At 48.9% G+C, this 18,421-nt stretch overlaps 1 protein-coding gene across 7 annotated transcripts in view; it reads right to left on the bottom strand.

Moving 5' to 3' along the window:
• The window catches only part of mta1 (metastasis associated 1), a 161,601-nt gene that overhangs the window by 27,615 nt on the left and 115,565 nt on the right, over window positions 1-18,421 (bottom strand). For 3 of the 7 annotated variants that reach the window (XM_070878805.1, XM_070878806.1, XM_070878812.1), the window contains one exon: window positions 9,989-10,140. The exons of the other annotated variants lie outside the window; for them this stretch is intronic. In XM_070878805.1, the coding sequence (XP_070734906.1) occupies window positions 9,989-10,140 (152 nt within the window). The remainder of the gene's footprint in view (window positions 1-9,988; window positions 10,141-18,421) is intronic. 7 annotated transcript variants of the gene reach the window in all.

Raw genomic sequence — 18,421 nt, 5'->3', positions numbered from 1 at the left:
GGGCCGCGGCTGGTTAATGCTCACACCTTTCGAGGTGCAATGCATTGAAGGAAAGCAGGAATGTGCATTTGTACATCTTTCACATCCTCAGCAAGTTCCAAAGTGCTTCACTCTCATTGAATTTAAAACAAAGAAACAGGCCATTCTGCCCAACTGGTCTGTGCCTGTGCTTATGCTCCTCGCCAGCCTTCATCTTCATCTAACCTACCAAAACCCTTCAGAAATTTAAAGACTTCCATTAGATCGCACCTCAGCCTTCTCTTTTCTAGAGAAAAGAGCCCTAGCCTGTTCACTCTCTCCTGATAGTTTTAAAGTGCAGTCACTGTTGTAATGCAGGAATGATCAGATAGTCTGCTTCAGTGATGTTGTGTCAGGCATAAATATTGGCCAGGAAACCAGGAGAACTCCCCTACTGTTCTTTGAATAGAGCCACGGGATCTTGTACGTCCACCTGAGGGGGAAGATGGGGTTTCGGTTTTACATAGAATTAGGTAGAATTTCCAGCACGAAAATAGCCCAACTGGTCTATGTCGGTGTTTTTGCTCCACACGAACTGCTTCCCACCTTATTTTATCACACCTGACAAACATACCCTTATATTCCTTTCTCCATCATGTGTTTATCTAGCTTCCCCTTAAATGCTTCTACAGAATTCACCTCAACCATCCCATGTGGTAGCGAGTTCCGCATTTTCACCACACAAAGAAGTTTCTCCTGAATTCCTTACTGGATTTATTAGTGATTATTTTATATTAACATTTTATCCGAAAGACATCACCTCAGAGTTCAGCAACCCATCAGTAGTGGAAACTCAAACAAGTTCTTGGGGCAGGATTGTATCTTTCTGTAGAAACAGCAAATCAAGCAGTGTTTCTGGTTCAAGAGGCTAGTGCATCACTGCCATTTTCCTCTGCAGTTGTTTAATGGTAAGACATCCCAATTAAAAGAAGACAACATAGAACATAAGAAGGAGCAGGAGTAGGCCATTTGGCCACTCGAGCCTGCTCCGCCATTTAATAAGATCAGGAGTTAACCAGGCATTCTTTGCATAACCCACCTAGCCCCATGTGTGCTGATGTACAATATGTAGAGTGTGAATGAATATTTGTAAATGTGGAAAGACCAAAAGGGGAAGGGAGAAAGTGGCATCAAACCAGGAGCCTCAGACTGACTCTGCTGGTAATGACATATCTCTCTCGTATTTGTGCGAGGTTTAGATGCAACAACAACTAGTATTTACATAGCGCCTTTAACGTAGTAAAATGTCCCAAGGCCCATCACAGGAGTGTTATCAAACAAATTTGACAGAGTCTCACAAGGAGATATTAGGACAGGTGACCAAAAGCTTGGTCAAAGAATAGGTTTTAAGGAATGTCTTAAAGGTGGAGGGAGAGGTAGAGAAGCAGAGAGGTTTAGGTAGATAATTCCAGAGCTTACTAACATGTAGCCATGTTTCGTGCACACACTTACACACAGCCCTGCTCTGTGCATCATCATCATCATCATAGGCATCCGCTTGGAATCGAGGAAGACTTGCTTCCACTCCTGAAGTGAGTTCTTTGGTGGCTGAACAGTCCAAACGAGAGCCACAGACTCTGTCACAGGTGGGACAGATAGTCGTTGAAGGAAGGGGTGGGTGGGACTAGTTTGCCGCAAGCTATTTCCGCTGCCTGCGCTTGATTTCTGCATGCTCTCGGCATTGAGACTCGAGGTGCTCAGCACCCTCCCGGATGCACTTCCTCCACTGAGGGCGGTCTTGGGTCAGGGACTCCCAGGTGTCAGTGGGGATGTCACACTTCATCAGGGAGGCTTTGAGGGTATCCTTGTAATGTTTCCACTGCCCACCTTTGGCTCGTTTGCCGTGAAGGAGCTCCGACTAGAGCACTTGCTTTTGGAGTCTCGTGTCTGGCATGCGAACTATGTGGCCTGCCCAGCTAAGCTGATCGAGTGTGGTCAGTGGTTCAATGCTGGGGATGTTGGCCTGGACAAGGACACTGATGTTGGTGCGTCTGTCCTCCCAGGGGATTTGTAGGATCTTGCGGAGACATTGTTGGTAGTATTTCTCCAGCGACTTGAGGTGTCTACTGTACACGGTCCATACCTCTGAGCCATGCAGGAGGGCCTCTTACTACAGCCCTGTAGACCATGAGCTTGGTGGCAGTTATGAGGGCCTGGTCTTCAAATACTCTTTTCCTCAGGCGGCTGAAGGCTGCACTGGCGCACTGGAAGCGGTGTTGGATCTTGTCATCTATGCCTGCTCTTGTTGATCGGAGGCTCCCGAGATATGGAAAGTGGTCCACGGTGTCCAGGGCCGTGCCGTGGATCTTGATGACTGGGGGACAGCGCTGTGCGGGGAGGACAGACTGGTGGAGGATATTTAGCGTAAGGTCCATGTTTTCGTACGCCTCAGTAAATGTCGACTATGTCCTGGAGTTCAGCCTCTGTACGTGCGCAGACGCAGGAGTAGTCCATGTACTGTAACTCGATGACAGAGGTTGGGGTGGTCTTGGATCTGGCCTGGAGACGGCACGGGTTGAACAGGTTCCCACTGGTTCTGTAGTTTAGTTCCACTCCAGCGGGGAGCTTGTTGACTGTGAGGTGGAGCATGGCGGCGAGAAAGATTGAGAAGAGGGTTGGGGTGATGACGAAGCCCTGTTTGACCCCGGTCCGGACGTGGATTGGGTCTGTGATGGATCCATTGGTAATGATCACGACCTGCATGTCGTCGTGGAGCAGGCGGAGGATGGTACCGAAATTTTGGGGGCATCCGAAACGGAGGAGGACGCTCCATCATCATCATTGGCGGTCCCTCGAACGAGGATGACTTGCTTCCACACCAAAAGGGATGAGTTCACAGATGCTTCAATGAAGGACTCAATATTCCAGTCCTGAACTCCAGGGGTGGAAGATGCCTGTGCGTGGATTTTTTTAACGTGTGGTGGCCGTTGCACATCAGCCACCACACGGGTTTGACAGAGCTAGGTCTTGGTCCAGTGGCAAGGATTAACCAGGGCGACCGGAGACCTGCTCTGCTGCACGGGCCTAGTGTGCACACATATCGCAGTGTGGGCTGGCCCGTGCTGCCCCTGGGCCCTCGCCTCTTCTGGGCCCACAAACACACACAGGGACACACACACATACACTCACAGACAAACACAGGGGCAGGAATCATTAGACAGCGACTCAGAGCAGGACCCTGAGTTGATTTTCCCCTCTGAAGCAATCAGATGCAACGGTGGAGTGCTGTGCCTCCAATTCTGCCCATCAGATGACTCAGTACAGACCAAGAATTGAACCTAGACCACATAAGAACATAAGAAATAGGAGCAGGAGTAGGCCATTTGGCTCCTCGAGTCTGCTTCGCCATTCAGTAAGATCATAGTTGATCTGTTCTGGGGCTCAGCTCCACTTCCCTGCTCTCTCCCCATAACCCTTGACTCCCTTTACGTTCAAAAATTTGTCTATCTCCACCTTAAATATATTCAATATATTTAATTAATCCTATCTCATTACACATTACCAGATCTAAAATAGTCTGCTTCCTGGTTTGTTCCATAAGGTTTTGTTCTAAGAAACCATCCCAAATACACACTATGAACTTGTCCTCGAGGCTACCTTGGCTAATTTGAATTGTCCAATCAATATTGGACGCTCCATAGACCCTTGCGGTTGACAGTGGCAAAGGCCTCTGTAAGGTCCAAGAAGGCTGGCGCTGTTCCCTGCATTTTTCCTGTAGCTGTCGCGCTGCAAAAATCATGTCCGTTGTGCCCTGTAGGGGACAAAATCCGCATTATGACTCCGGGAGTAGCTCCTCGGCCACGGGAAGAAGTTGAGGAGGACTCTAGCGACGACTTTCCCAGTGGCTGATAGCAGGAAGATTCCTCTGTAGCTGCCACAGTCGGACTTGTCCCCTTTTTTAAGATGGTCACGATTACTGCATCTCTGAGATCCCCCGGCATGCTCTCCTCCCTCCAGATGAGAGAGATGAGGTCATGTATTCGCGCCAGCAGTGCCTCTCCGCCATACTTCAGTGCCTCAGCAGAGATTCTGTCCGCACCCATAGCCTTGTTGTTTTTTTTTAGCTGTCTTATAGCTTTTTCTATCTCGTGCAGTGTTGGGGTCTCACTGAGGTGGTGGCAGGTAGCATGCTGTGGGATGGAGTCAAGAACAATCGAGTCAAAGGCAGAGTCTCGATTGAGGAGATCTTCGAAATGCTCCTTCCAGCGGGCCCTGACTGCCTCGGTGTCCTCGATGAGTGTTTCCCCGTTCTTGACCAGGAGTGGGGTGGGGCCTTGGGTGTTTGGCCCGTAGCCCTGCTCTGTGCACACACACTTACACACAGCCCTGCTCTATGCACACACACTTACACACAGCCCTGCTTTATGCACACACACTTACACACAGCCCTGCTTTATGCACACACACTTACACACAGCCCTGCTCCATGCACATAACATGATGGTTAGTGCGCACATAGCATGGAGGCCTGGAGATGTGAGATCAAATCCCACCATGGCAGCTGGGGAATTTAAATTCAGTTAATTAAACAAATCGAGTATAAAAAGCTAGCAACAGTAATGGTGACCATGAAACTACCGGATTGTCATAAAAACCCATCTGGTATACTGATGTCCTTCAGGTAAGGAAATCTGCCGTCCTTCCCCTGTCTGGCCTATGTGTGACTCGAGACCAACAGCAATGTGGTTGACTCTGAACTGCCCTCTGACATGGCCTAGCAAGCCACTCAGTTGTACCAAACCACTACAGAAAACAAAAATTAAAAAAAATGGAGGGACCATCCGGCATCGACCTAGGCACCGGATTCAGACACGACAAAGGCACACCCAGCCCATTCGACCCTGCAAAGTCCTCCTGACCAATATCTGGGGGCTTGTGCCAAATTTGCGAGAGCTGTCCCACAGACTAGTCAAGCATCAGCCTGACATAATCACACTCTCAGAATCATACCTTTCATCCAATGTCCCAGACTTCTCCATCACCATCCCTGGGTAGGTCCTGTCTCACCGGCAGGACAGACCCACCCGAGGTAGTGGCACAGTGGTATACAGCTGGGAGGGAGTGGGAGCCCTCAAAATTGACTCTGGACCCCATGAAGTCTCATGGCATCAGGTCAAACATGGGCAAGGAAACTTCCTGCTGATTACCACCGACAGCCCTCCCTCAGCTGGTGAACATCACTTGGAGGAAGCACTGAGGGTATCAGGGGCACAGATGTACTCTGGGTGGGGAATCTCAATGTCTATCACCAAGAGTGGCTCAGGAGCATCACTACTGCCGGAGTCCTGAAGGACAAAGCTGCCAGACTGGGCCTGCAGGAAATGGTGAGAGAACCAACACAAGGGAAAAATCTACTTGACCGTGTCCTCACCAATCTACCCGTCGCAAATGCATCTGTCCACGTCAGTATTGGTGGCAGTGACCACCGCACAGTCCTTGTGAAGATAAATTCCCATCTTCACTGAGGGCCCCCTCCATTGTGTTGTGTGGCACTACCACCCTGCTAAATGTAATAGATTCAGAACAGATCTAGCAGCTCAAAATTGGGCATCCATGAGAAGCAATGTGCCATCAACAGCAGCAGAATTGTATTCCACCACAATCTGTAACCTCATGGCCTGGCATATCCCTCACTTTACCAGTACCATCAGAACACCCTTGGTTCAATGAAGAGTGCAGAAGTGTATGCCAGGAGCAACACCAGGCATACCTAAAAATGAAGTGCCAACCTGGTGAAGCTGCAACACAGGGCTACATGTATGCTGAACAGCGGAAGCAGCTCTCAATAGACAAAGCTCATCAATCCCACAACCAATGGGTCAGATCAAAGCTCTGCAGTCCTGCCACATCTACTTGTGAATGGTGGTCAACAACTAATGAGAAGAGGAGGCGGCTCAATGAACATTCTCATCCTCACGCGAGTGCAAAAGACAAGGCTGAAGTGTTTGCAACCACCTTCAGCCAGAGGTGCCGAGTGGATGACCCATATCAACCTCCCCCTGAGGTACCCACCATCACAGAAGCCAGTCTTCAGCTAGTTTAATTCAATATGATATTAAGAAATGGCTGACCACACTGGATACAGCAGGTGGGCCTCGACAACATCCCAGCTGTCGTGCTGAAGACTTGTGCTCCAGAATTAGCTGTGCCTCTAGCCAAGCTGTTCCAGTACACTGGCATCTACCCGTCAAAGTAGAAAATTGCCCAGGTATGTCCTGTCCATAAAAAACATGAGAAATCCAATCCTGCCAATTACTGCCCCACTAGGCTACTCTCAATCAGCAGCAAAGTGATGTTCAGTGTCTTCGACAGTGCTATCGAGCGGCATTTACTCACCGATAACCTGCTCACCGATGCTCAGTTTGAGTTCTGCCAGGCCCAGTCAGCTCCAGACCTCATTACAGCCTTGGACCAAACATAGACAAAAGAGCTGAATTCCCGAGGTGAGGTGAGAGTGACTGCCCTCGACATCAAGGCAGCATTTGACCGAGTGTGGCATCAAGGAGCCCTAGTAAAATTGAAGTCAATGGGAATTGGGGGGAAAACTCTCCACTGGCTGGAGTCATACCTAGCACAAAGGAAGATGGTTGTGATTGCTGGAGTCTAATCAGTCCCAGGACATCGCTGCAGGAGTTCCTCTGGGCAGTGTCTTAGGCTCAACCATTTTCAGCTGCTTCATCAATGACCTCCTCTCCAGCCTAAGGTCAGAAGTGGGGATGTTCGCTGACGATTGCACAGTGTTCAGTTCCATTTGCAACTCCTCAGATAATGAAGCAGTCCATGCCCGCATACAGCAAGACCTGGTCAACATTCAGGCTTGGGCTGTTAAGTGGCAAATAATATTCGCACCTCACAAGTGCCAGGCAATGATTTTCTCCAACAAGAGAGAGTCTAACCACCTCCCCATGACAATTCAACGACATTACCATTATCAAATTGTCCACCATCAACATCCCGGGGTTCACCATTGACCAGAAGCTTAACTGTACCAGCTACATAAGTACTGTGGCTACCAAGTCAGAGGCTGGGTATTCTGCAGCGAGTGACTCATCTCCTAACTCCCTAAAGCTTTTCCACCATCTACAAGGCATAAGTTAGGAGTGTGATGGAATACTCTCCACTTGCCTGGATGAGTGCAGTTTCAACAACACTCAAGAAGCGCAACAATATTCATGACAAAGAAGATCACTTGATCAGCACCTCCCAAACTCGCAATGTCTACCACCGAGAAGGACAAGAGCAGCAGGTGCATGGGAACACCATCGCAGGCACATTCCCCTCCAAGCCCACACTATCCTGACTTGGAAACATATTGCTGTTCCTTCATCGTCGCTGGGTCAAAATCCTGGAACTCCCTACGTAAACATCACTGTGGGAGTACCTTCAACACATGGACTGCAGCGGTTCAAGAAGGTGGCTCATCACTACCTTCTCATGAGCAGTTGGAGATAGGCAATAAATGGTGGCCTTTCCAGCGACACCCACAGGCCAAGAATGAATTTTTAAAAAACACTTAAGACACAGCCCTGTTCCGTGCATATACACTTACACACAGCCCCATAAGAACATAAGAAATAGGAGCAGGAGGAGGCCATTTGGCTACTCGAGCCTGCTCCATCATTTAATAAGATCATGACTGATCTGATCATAGACTCAGTTCCACTTCCCTGCCCTCTCCCCATAACTCTTTATTTCTTATCGTTCAAAAATCTGTCGACCTCCGCCTTAAATATATTCAATGACCAGCCTCCACAGCTCTCTGGGGCAGAGAATTCCACAGATTTACAATCCTGAGAGAAGAAATTCCTCCTCATCTCCCTTTTAAATGGGAGGCTCCTTATTCTGAGACTATGTCACCTAGTTTTAGTTTCCCCTATGAGTGGAAATATCCTCTCTGCATTCACCTTGTCAAGCTCGCTCATTATCTTATATGTTTCAATAAGATCACCTCTCATTCTTCTGAACTCCAATGAGTATAGGCCCAACCTACTCAACCCTATCTTTATAAGTCAACACCCTCATCTCTGGAATCAACCTCGTGAACCTTCTCTGAACAGCCTCCATTGCAATTATATCCTTCCTTAAATATGGAGACCAAAACTGTACGCAGTACTCCAGGAGTGGCCTCACCAATACCCTGTACAGTTGCAGCAGGACTTCTCTGCTTTTATACTCTGTTCCCCTTGCAATAAAGGCCAACATTCCATTTGCCTTCCTGATTACTTGCTGTACCTGCATAGTAACGTTTTGTGTTTCATGCACAAGGACCCCCAAGGTCCCTCTGTACTGCAGCACTTTGCAATTTTTGCAATTAAATTATAATTTGCTTTTCTATTTTTTTCTGCCACAGTGGATAACCTCATTGTCCCACATTATACCCCATCTGCCAAATTTTTGCACACTCACTCACTCACTCTATATCCCTTTGCAGATTTTTTGTGTCCTCCTCACAATTTGCTTTCCCACCCATCGTTGTATCATCATCAAACTTAGCTACATCACATTTGGTCCCTTCATCCAAGTCATTAATATAGATTGTAAATAGTTGAGGGCCCAGCACCGATCCCTGCAGCACCCCACTAGTCACCGTTTGCCAGCTGGAAAATTACCATATATACTGCTTGTACATGCGCTGGCCAATTTGCCTGCATGCATATACCTGTCACGATCTGTTTCTGCGCACTCACAGACAGTCCCAATTACCTCTATCCCACCACTGTTGAAATGTTTAAATGTTAGAGAAAAAAAGCCATTTTTAACTTGAGTTCAGAGGCATTGTGAGACTTCTCTCACCCGCACCCTTCATCCGCCAGTCAGGTTTACACCTCCTCGCCCCAGACTTGGTTTCATACCACTTCCAATGAAAACTTTCAGCGTAAATCAATTTTACTGCTGCCAGTGCAAAAATGGCATCAAAGTGGTTCAAGCTCCTTGAGGCATTCGGCTCATGACTGGTGAGTAACGTGAGGAGGTTTTTGTGATTCAAATGTCACGGTGGTTGACATCACGAGAGCTTCAAGTCTGCAACAACTCCACCCAGTAATAAACTCCTTCAAGATGTCCAAACTCCACTCATGTTATTTTGTGAATACTACCCCCCCTCCCCCACACTGGGAATATCACAATATGACAGCACTCAAATGCATGAATGACATGAACACAGCTATCCTCAATCTGCTCAACCATAATTGTGACACAGACAGCTTCAATTTACTGATTGCATGACAGGTAGCAGACTGTTACAAGGCTGCTTCTGCTAGTGAGAGCCAGAGTTATTCAGAGCCGTACTGTGCATAACAAGAAAGTTGCATGTTTGAGATCAAATGACAAGCTCTGTTCTCTTTTCCTATATCTTCGAGACTCAATTCCTACTCTAACTCATTCTCTCCCAGAACCTCCAAACTGGGACACCTTACCTTCTTCAAGCTTCCATTGCCTCCCTACTATCTACAGGCTTTGAAACCATAAGCTTGGCACCACATTTGTTCTGAATCATTGGCAAACCAAGCTGAATATTACTGACCAAATCCCACAGTGCAGGACATTGCCAAGATTGAACGAAGAGACACAACGTACACCATGAGGTAGTGATAAGGTGACGCCAAGCTTAGGTTTTAACAGACTGAAGTTTGTAGCAGGAAAGGAGGGAAGACAGAAAGGGAAGGAGTTGCACAGTTTGCAGGTACTGGGAAAGAACTGATATCAACATAGTGAGGATAGTGAGCGTATAAGGTCAGGTATTTACTGATCGCCATTGCATTCCAGATTTACCTCATCTTCTCTCCTACTCTTTTCAATCTTAATGGTGTCTTCCCCTACCTTCTTAATGAACAAGCCTTATTGTGCCTTTTGAGGGTTGGGGAAGGGGGCACAATGGTGTCGGAGACTCGGCACTGACACTCTCGTGTTACTTAAGGCGTCAAGGGTCGATGTTGATCTGCTTAGGGCTGGAAACCTTTAGCAGTCTTACCTGGTTTCATCAGTTGCCATGAAAAAGACGTCGCCAGGGGCATCGATCCAGTTCAGCCGCCTACGCTTCACTGGTGGCACCGAGCCTGCTCGTGGAGCTCTGACACTGGCTGGGTAAGACCTCCCATTGACCATAGAGTTTCGAGCAGGTCCCTGCAGGAGGGCAGAGGACAATAATATGGTAACTGGGAAAAAAATTAAATGGCCTCGTGTAGACGTCATTCTTCAGCTAGCTAAAACACTATACCCTGCAACAACTGAAAACACCATTAGGTGAATTAGAACTGGTCAGAACCAACGTTTCAAATCCAAAACAAGGGCTCTCCACAGCTGAGTTAAGGTGTTGGAAGATATAGCACTTCCCTCTCCCATTCGGACAATTGGCTCTCCACAGGGAAGCCCAGGGCAGACTTCAGTTTGTTTCCCTTATTCCCTACCACACCCCTCCAGTGCCACCAGTTAACATGAAAAGGGACCAGTGTCTCATTTTTGGATACATTTCTTTATCTGGTTGAAGCAGTTACTCGTGGGAAATTAGAAGGCACATTTCAACTGGATCTCATTTCACCCATGAGGGAAAACAGTCTACTAAAATTCATCAGCTTGTGCTGAAATTCAGCGGATTGTGCTAAAACTCAACAGATTTTGCTCAGATGTTTTTTGGGGGCAATTATTAGGAAATATGGGTCATCCTTCATCAATGGTTGCTCTAATTTTTATTTTAGCTGTGCGGTCCCTTTAACTGGTTGAGCAGCCCATTCAAATTTTCAAGCACGCGCTGTTTCGAGCATGTAAAAACTGGCGAGCAGCCTGTGCGGGACCTCCAGACCGCTGTGCGGCTGCGCAGGAACATTGGCCTTGATCACTCTTTCTGATGCAATTTCTTTTGTCACTCTGATGTATTTATACCAGCATGACCTGTGGCTCTCTGAACACCATTTTCTAATTCCTCTTAAGCTCTAACTATTCTGACCACAACACTCTTCCTCCTCCCTACATTACCACTTGGTTGAAGGTGAGTCTTTCCCATACTGTCTCCTATTCCAACTCAATCTTTCCCAGCAACATTAGTCCTGGATGCTTCACCTCCAAAATATTAGCGTTTCACAATCTCTTTCAGGTGCTTACTGACCAGTTGTAATTTTTAGGCAATGTTTATTTGCAACACCAGTGGGTTGGACCAGATTTCTGATTTGTCTTGTCCTCCAAGGAGACCAGAGAATAAATCAGTTTGTCTGCAATGCATAATTTGATCCAGTCTTGTCAACAAAAGCCTACAGAAAGTGGAGATCCTGTTAATTGGTGTTCTGCAATTATAATTATAGTTGCCCTTGGCTGGTAAAATCCAAGACTTTATACCCTAATTAGTGCATTAGTTACTTCTTTGGGAGTTTTTTTTCTTCTGGAAGTGATAAAAATTATTTTAATTTCGAATGAAGGGGTCACGTGTGGGGGATCTGTGTGTGTGGTGTGCGTGATGGGTGTGTGGCGTAGGTGTGCTGACTGTCGAACCTCGCCCCACCTCCCCAAGTTCCCGACCATCCACCCCCTGATCTTCTGACCTCCCCACCCTCCGAACTCCTCTCTCCCGCATTCTGAGTTCCTCTCCTCTCCCCCATCCCTTACCCGCAACCGATCCTTTCTCCTTTACCCTCTCCGATTCCCCCTTTCACCCCCCCGCCCCGATCCCCTCTCCTTCATTCCCCGCCCCAATCCCCTCCCCTTCACCCCCCCCGCCCCGATCCCCTCTCCTTCACCCCCCGCCCCATCCCCTCTCCTTCACCCCCCGCCCCCATCCCCTCTCCTTCACCCCCCCGCCCCGATCCCCTCTCCTTCACCCCCCGCCCCATCCCCTCTCCTTCACCCCCCGCCCCCATCCCCTCTCCTTCACTCCCCCGCCCCGATCCCCTCCCCTTCACCCTCCCGCCCCGATCCCCTCTCCTTCACCCCCCGCCCCGATCCCCTCTCCTTCACCCCCCGCCCCGATCCCCTCTCCTTCACCCCCCGCCCCATCCCCTCTCCTTCACCCCCCGCCCCGATCCCCTCTCCTTCACCCCCCGCCCCGATCCTTTCTCCTTTACCATCTCCGATTCCCCCTTTCACCCCCCCCATCCCCTCTCCTTCACCCCCCGCCCCGATCCCCTCTCCTTCACCCCCCGCCCCGATCCTTTCTCCTTTACCCTCTCCGATTCCCCCTTTCACCCCCCCATCCCCTCTCCTTCACCCCCCGCCCCGATCCATTCTCCTTTACCCTCTCCAATTCCCCCTTTCACCTCCCCCATCCCCTCTCCTTCACCCCCCACCCCCATCCCCTCCCCTTCACCCCCCATCCCCTCTCCTTCACCCCCCGCCCCGATCCTTTCTCCTTTACCCTCTCCGATTCCCCCTTTCACCCCCCATCCCCTCTCCTTCACTCCCCGACCCCATCCCCTCCCCTTCACCCCCATCCCCTCTCCTTCACCCCCCCAACCCCTCTCCTTCAACCCCCATCCCCTCTCCTTCAACCCCCATCCCCTCCCCTCCCCTTCCTCCCCCGCCCCGATCCCCTCTCCTTCACTCACCCCCCTCTGATCCCCTCTCCTTCACTCACCCCTCTCCGATCCCCTCTCCTTCATCTTTCCTCCCCCCACCGCCGCATTCTCTCTCCTTCACCTCCCAAAATAAAGTGCTCCCTATCTAATGCCAGATCGAAGGGTTAAATCACGGCACACACCTTGATCAACTGGCTGAGCACCCGACAAATCTGAAGTACAGCAAAACCTGTACAAATGGACACCCCAAAAAACATGGACACTTATTGGCAGTGCCAAATAACATACATTATAATTGATACAAACTGCCCCTTGAAACCACAGACACCAAATCCATTTGCAACTGAAAATACGCAGGTAAATATGAGGTGGCAACAGGTGGAAAAAACAGCTTTTGGGTCATGGAAATTTCTGCTCTATATTTAGGGTTGTATGCTTGCACAACTCTATCCCAGGGATCTGGCATCAAGCTTATGGTCTACAGGACAGTAGTGATACCCGCCCTCCTATATGGCTCAGAGACGCGGACCATATATAGTAGACACCTCAAAGCATTGGAGAAGTACCACCAGCGCTGCCTCCGCAAGATCCTGCAAATCCACTGGGAAGATAGACGGACCAACGTCAGTGTTCTCGCTCATCCTCAGCATCGAAGCACTGACCATGGGCCACATCATCTGCATGCCCGACACGAGACTCCCAAAGCAAACACTTCAAGGACACTCTCAAAGCCTCCTTGATAAGGCGCAACATCTCCACCGGCACCTGGGAATCCCTGGCCCAAGACTGCCCTAAGTGGAGATTGAGTACCTTGAGTCTCATCGCCGAGAGCATGCCGAAATCAAGCGCAGACAGCAGGAGTGTGCGGCAAAACAGATTCTCCACCCACCCCTTCCTTCAACCACTGTCTGTCCCGCCTGTGACAGAGACCGTAATTCCCGTATTGACTGTACAGTCACCTGAGAACTCACTTTTAAGAGTGGAAGCAAGTCTTCCTCGATTTTGAGGGACTGCCTATGATGATGATCATCCCAGGGATAGGTGAGTTTCTCTACCGCTGTGAATGCTGGGTAAAGAACTCCTTATTCTACAAAAGCTGAGAACTGCACTGAAATAACTGGTACCCTTGCGAAATAGGCTTGGGTCTCCAGGGCACTGCCTCTAGATTATTTACAGGCGATCATCGCATTGAATTTCCTGCCGCAGTGTGAACCACCCCACTCCGTGATGTCACTTGACCACCGCCGCAGAGAGCCAGGACAGCGTGGATGGTCGGGAATCATGTGCTGAAATGGGGTGGTCTCAGCATTATGGAGAGGCGGTGGGGTGGGAGAAAGTTTTTGAAATCGAGCAAGAGTCTCTGAAATTGGGGGGGGGGGGGTGGGAAAGAGAGGGCAAAGGCCTCCGAAATGGGGGGGGGGGGCGCTCTGAAATCGATAGGTTGTGGGGGGGGGGGGGGGGAAGAGAGGAGGAAGGGAGTCTCTCTGAAATCAGAGCAAGGTCTCTGAAATCGGGGGGGGGGGGGCACACCGAAATTGGAGGTATGCGGGCTCCGAATTGAGGGGATGGGGGAAGAAAAGAGATGGAGATTGGGGTCTCGGGTGCAAAGGAGAAAGGGGAGAGAACTGGTCTAGCAGTTGCAAGATTGGGGCTCAAGGGGTGGGAGGCGGGGGAGGGCACAACCATTCTTTGCAGAGCAAGGAGCAGCAGCAACAACATAGAGTTGGAGCAGCACTTAGAGAGGATCAGCCTCTAGAATAGTGGAAGAATCAAAGGGAGGAGGATGGTTCTTAAACTGAGGGCTATTAGACAGTGGGATCCTTTACCACATCTTGCCATTTGAAATGGTATTACATTTATAAAAATGTATTCATTCATGGGATGTGGACGTCGCTGGTAAGGCCAGCATTTATTGCCCATCCCTAATTGCCCTCGGGAAGGTGCTGGTGAACTACCTTCTTGAACCGCTGCAGTCTGTGTGGTGGAGGTTCTCCCACTGTGCTATTAAGAAGGGTGTTCCTGGATTTTGACCCAACGACGATGAACAAATGGCGATATACTTCTAAACCAACATGGTGTGTGACTTGGAAGGGAACTTCAAGGTCGTGGTATTTCCATGCGCCTGCTGCCTTTGTCCATCTAGGTGGTAAAAGTTGGGGGTTTTGGAGCTGCTGTTGAAGAATCCTTAGCGAGTTGCTGCACTGCATCATGTAGATGGTACACACCACAGCCACGGTGGTGGAGGGAGCGAATGTTTAAGGTGCAGATCAAGGCGGCTGCTTTGTCCTGGATGGTGTCGAGCTTTTTGAATGTTGATTGAGCTGCATTCATCCAGGCAAGTGGAGAGTTTTCCATCACACTCCTGACGTACCTTGTAGATGGTTGAAAGGCTTTGGGGAGTCAAGAGGTGAGACACATGCTACAGAATACCTAGTCTCTGACTTGCTCTTGCAGCCGCAGTATTTATGTGGCTGGTCCAGTTAAGTTTCTGGTCAATGGTGACCCCCGGGATGTTGATGGTGGGGGATTTGACAATGGTAATTCCACTGAATGTCAAGGGGAGGTGGTTAGATTCCCCCTTGTTGGAGATGGTCATTGCCTGGCACTTGTGTGGTGCAAATGTTGCTTGCCACTTAGCAGCCCAAGCCTAAATGTTGTCCAGGTCTTGCTGCATGCGGGCATGGGCTGCTTCATTATCTCAGGAAATGCGAATGGAACTGTACAATCATTAGCAAACATCCCCACTTCTGACATTATAGAGGGAAAGCCATTGATGAAGCAGCTGAAGATGGTTGGGCATAGGACACTGCCCTGAGGAACTCCTGAAGCGATGTCCTGGGTCTGGGATGATTGGCCCCCAACAACCACAACCATCTTCCTTTGTGTTAGGTATGACTCCAGCTCGTGGAGAGTTTTCCCCCGATTTCCATTGACTTCAATTTTTTATTGCTCCTTGATGCCACACTTGGTCAAATGGTACCTTGATGTCAAAGGCTGTCATTCTCACCTCACCTTTTTTATCTATGTTTGGATGAAGGCTGTAATGAAGTCTGGAGCCGAATGGTCCTGGGAGAACCAAAACTGAGCATTGGTGAGCAGATTATTGGTGAGTAAATGACGCTTGATAGCAATGTTGACGACACCTTCAATCACTTTGATGATGATTGAGAGTAGATTGGCCGGATTGGAGTTGTCCTGCTTTTTCTAGACAGGGCATACCTGGGTAATTTTCCACATTGTCAGATAGATGCCAGTGTTGTAGCTGTACTGGAACAGCTTGGCTAGAGGTGCGGCTAGTTCTGGAGCACAAGTTTTCAACACTACATCTGGGATCTTGTCGGGGTCCATAGTTGTAACTGTATCCAGTTCACTCAACCTTTTCTTGATATCACATGGAGTGTATCGAATTGGCTGGAGGACTGGCATCGCTGATGGTGGGGACCTCAGGAGGAGGCCGAGATGGATCATCCACTCAGCACTTCTGGCTGAAGATGGCTGCAAACACTTCAGCCGTGTCTTTTGCACTCACGTACTGGGCTCCAACATAGAGGATGGGGATGTTCATGGGGCCTCCTCCTCCTGTTAGTTGTTTAATTGTCCACCACCATTCACAACTGGATGTAGCAGGAATGCAGAGCATTGATCTGATTCGTTGGTTGTGGGATCGCTTCGCTCGGTCTGCCACATGCTGCTTCCGCTGTTTAGCATGCAAGTACATTGGAGCAGGGGTGCAGAGTGTGAAAGCGGCCACGGAGGAGGAAAGCTCTGGTCAGACTGTGTGCAACAGGTGTAACACGCGAGTCAAGCACTCAAAACCCAACCCAAAACACGCGAGCGGCTGGAGAGAGCAGAAAAAAGTAAAGCTGCGATTGGAGGATCTCCTCTCACTCCACCAGTGCATGAGACACTGACAAGCTGCTAACAGCCCACTACCCCAGCACTTCAAACAGTGAGGGGGCCCCAGACAAGCATCTGCAGGGTGTTAGTGCCCTCAATGCGATTGGGATCTCCCAGGCACTCTGGCCCTACAGCAGTCACCTTGCCGTGTGCAGTCTGCCAACATTGCACATCCTAGGATCAGGACATCCCTCCCTCAATGGAAAATGATCTGAGATGGCAATTGTAATGTATGCATCTGTGAGTATGTAGAGTTGTTGAGTTGTGAGTGGCTTAGCCAGTCGGGTGATGGTCACAAGACTCACTAAAACGCCAGCCAGTTGGGTTCAGGGGATCGACGATGAGGCAGGTGGTTGTGAGCCTGGTGGATGAATTAATAATGTGTAGTGTGATTGCTAAACCTTTGCTAATAAACCAACTAGTTCTTAATAGCAATGTGTTGGTATGAATTATTAAGCAAAGAACTCATGAAGCAAATACATTATAGCAGTGGCCCACCAGGTCATTCTATCTGGCCCGCTGGATGGGACAGAAATAGAATGTGAGCCGAAGCTTGAGCTGCACATTCATCTATCCACTTTCACTTCTCATGGGTCAGAGACAGACCCGAACTGCAGCCAAGGAAAATCCATAGTAATACGTCATTCAAATGAATAATTCACAAAAGCGATTTTCCCAGTCCCAATTTAAAAATCCATCTTTAATTCCATGATTCTGGGCCCCAATGGCAAACGTCCGTACCCAGAATGCACTGTGTACTCAAATATGCCCTATCCATTTTAGAGTGGAATCATGGCTGCTCATCTCCACACTCTTTTACCGAAGAAAATGATCGGTGCTGCATCTTTCCTCTCCCGGTATCCAGAGCACGACAGCAGGGGAGTTTTCATCTGGCACCAATTAGGACGGGATTAGTAATCTTTGCAGAGGGGCATAAGGATGACTGAGGTGGGGAATTTTTGCTGACACAGACTCTTAAGGAGGGTACAGTTCTATTTCTGATTTACAGAGACCAGAAGATATCACCACATTTTCAACTTTTATCTTTGATTCATTTCTAAGCAGTATCCAATACATATTTTGTGTATGTAAGATAGCATCTGACTACTATCTGAATTTATGTTTATGCAATGTTTCTGTACATGCAATGTTCCCTCTAATTTTTTTCCGCCGCGTTCCCTTTAGATTTGCTGCACAGCCGGCCACTATGCAGCCGCACATGCGCAGTATCTCTTCCAGCAGCAGTATCTGGGGAGTGGCCGACGCGGGACTGCGCGATTGTTGCACGGCTGTGGGGCCACACGCCTTAGGGGGAACATTGGCGGCGGCCTTCAACAGCTCACCAAAACATGTTAAGTGGCCATCCATCCCAAATAATTGCCCAACCCTGCATTGCAGCAATGAACTGGGAAACCCAACAAACAGAAAATATCTGAACAACTGAAATCACAACCTGCTGACAGGACAACAAAATTAGGCATGATCCCAGGTGGGAGAGACAAAAAGGACCACTGCAAAGATACAACTAATCTGGGGTATTTGGCTCTTTCGGTTTACAGCACATACAATGACCATTTTGAAAATAAGGACACCTACAAATAAAGGACACCTGATCCAAATCCTTCAGGTGTGCCTAATTTAAAGGTTTCACTGTAGTTATAAACAGCAATCTGATCCTATAAAGCTTTCATACAATGCAGCAATATCCCGACACCAGCCTGTGTTACAGCCCTACAATATCCATCATTAGCCTGCTACTGACCCCTAGAGTTACTGTCTCCTTTAAAACTCACACTGACCCCTAGAGTTACTCAGGGTCAAATTTAATAAGACCTGAAAATGGGCGTGGGGTTCATGTTATGCAATTAACCTGCACCCGTTCATTGTATTGCACAAATTCGTGCTGCCTGTTGTTTTAAATGATTGCTGCATGCAGTCAGTGCTACCTGTGCTGCTCATTGGCTGCACCCATCAACAGCGGGCACAATATTGCGGGTGGCTAGCGC

This window comes from Pristiophorus japonicus, chromosome 4 (genome assembly GCF_044704955.1).
Source record: "Pristiophorus japonicus isolate sPriJap1 chromosome 4, sPriJap1.hap1, whole genome shotgun sequence".
Taxonomy (NCBI): domain Eukaryota; kingdom Metazoa; phylum Chordata; class Chondrichthyes; family Pristiophoridae; genus Pristiophorus; species Pristiophorus japonicus.
This window is presented reverse-complemented; position numbering and strand designations above follow the sequence as displayed.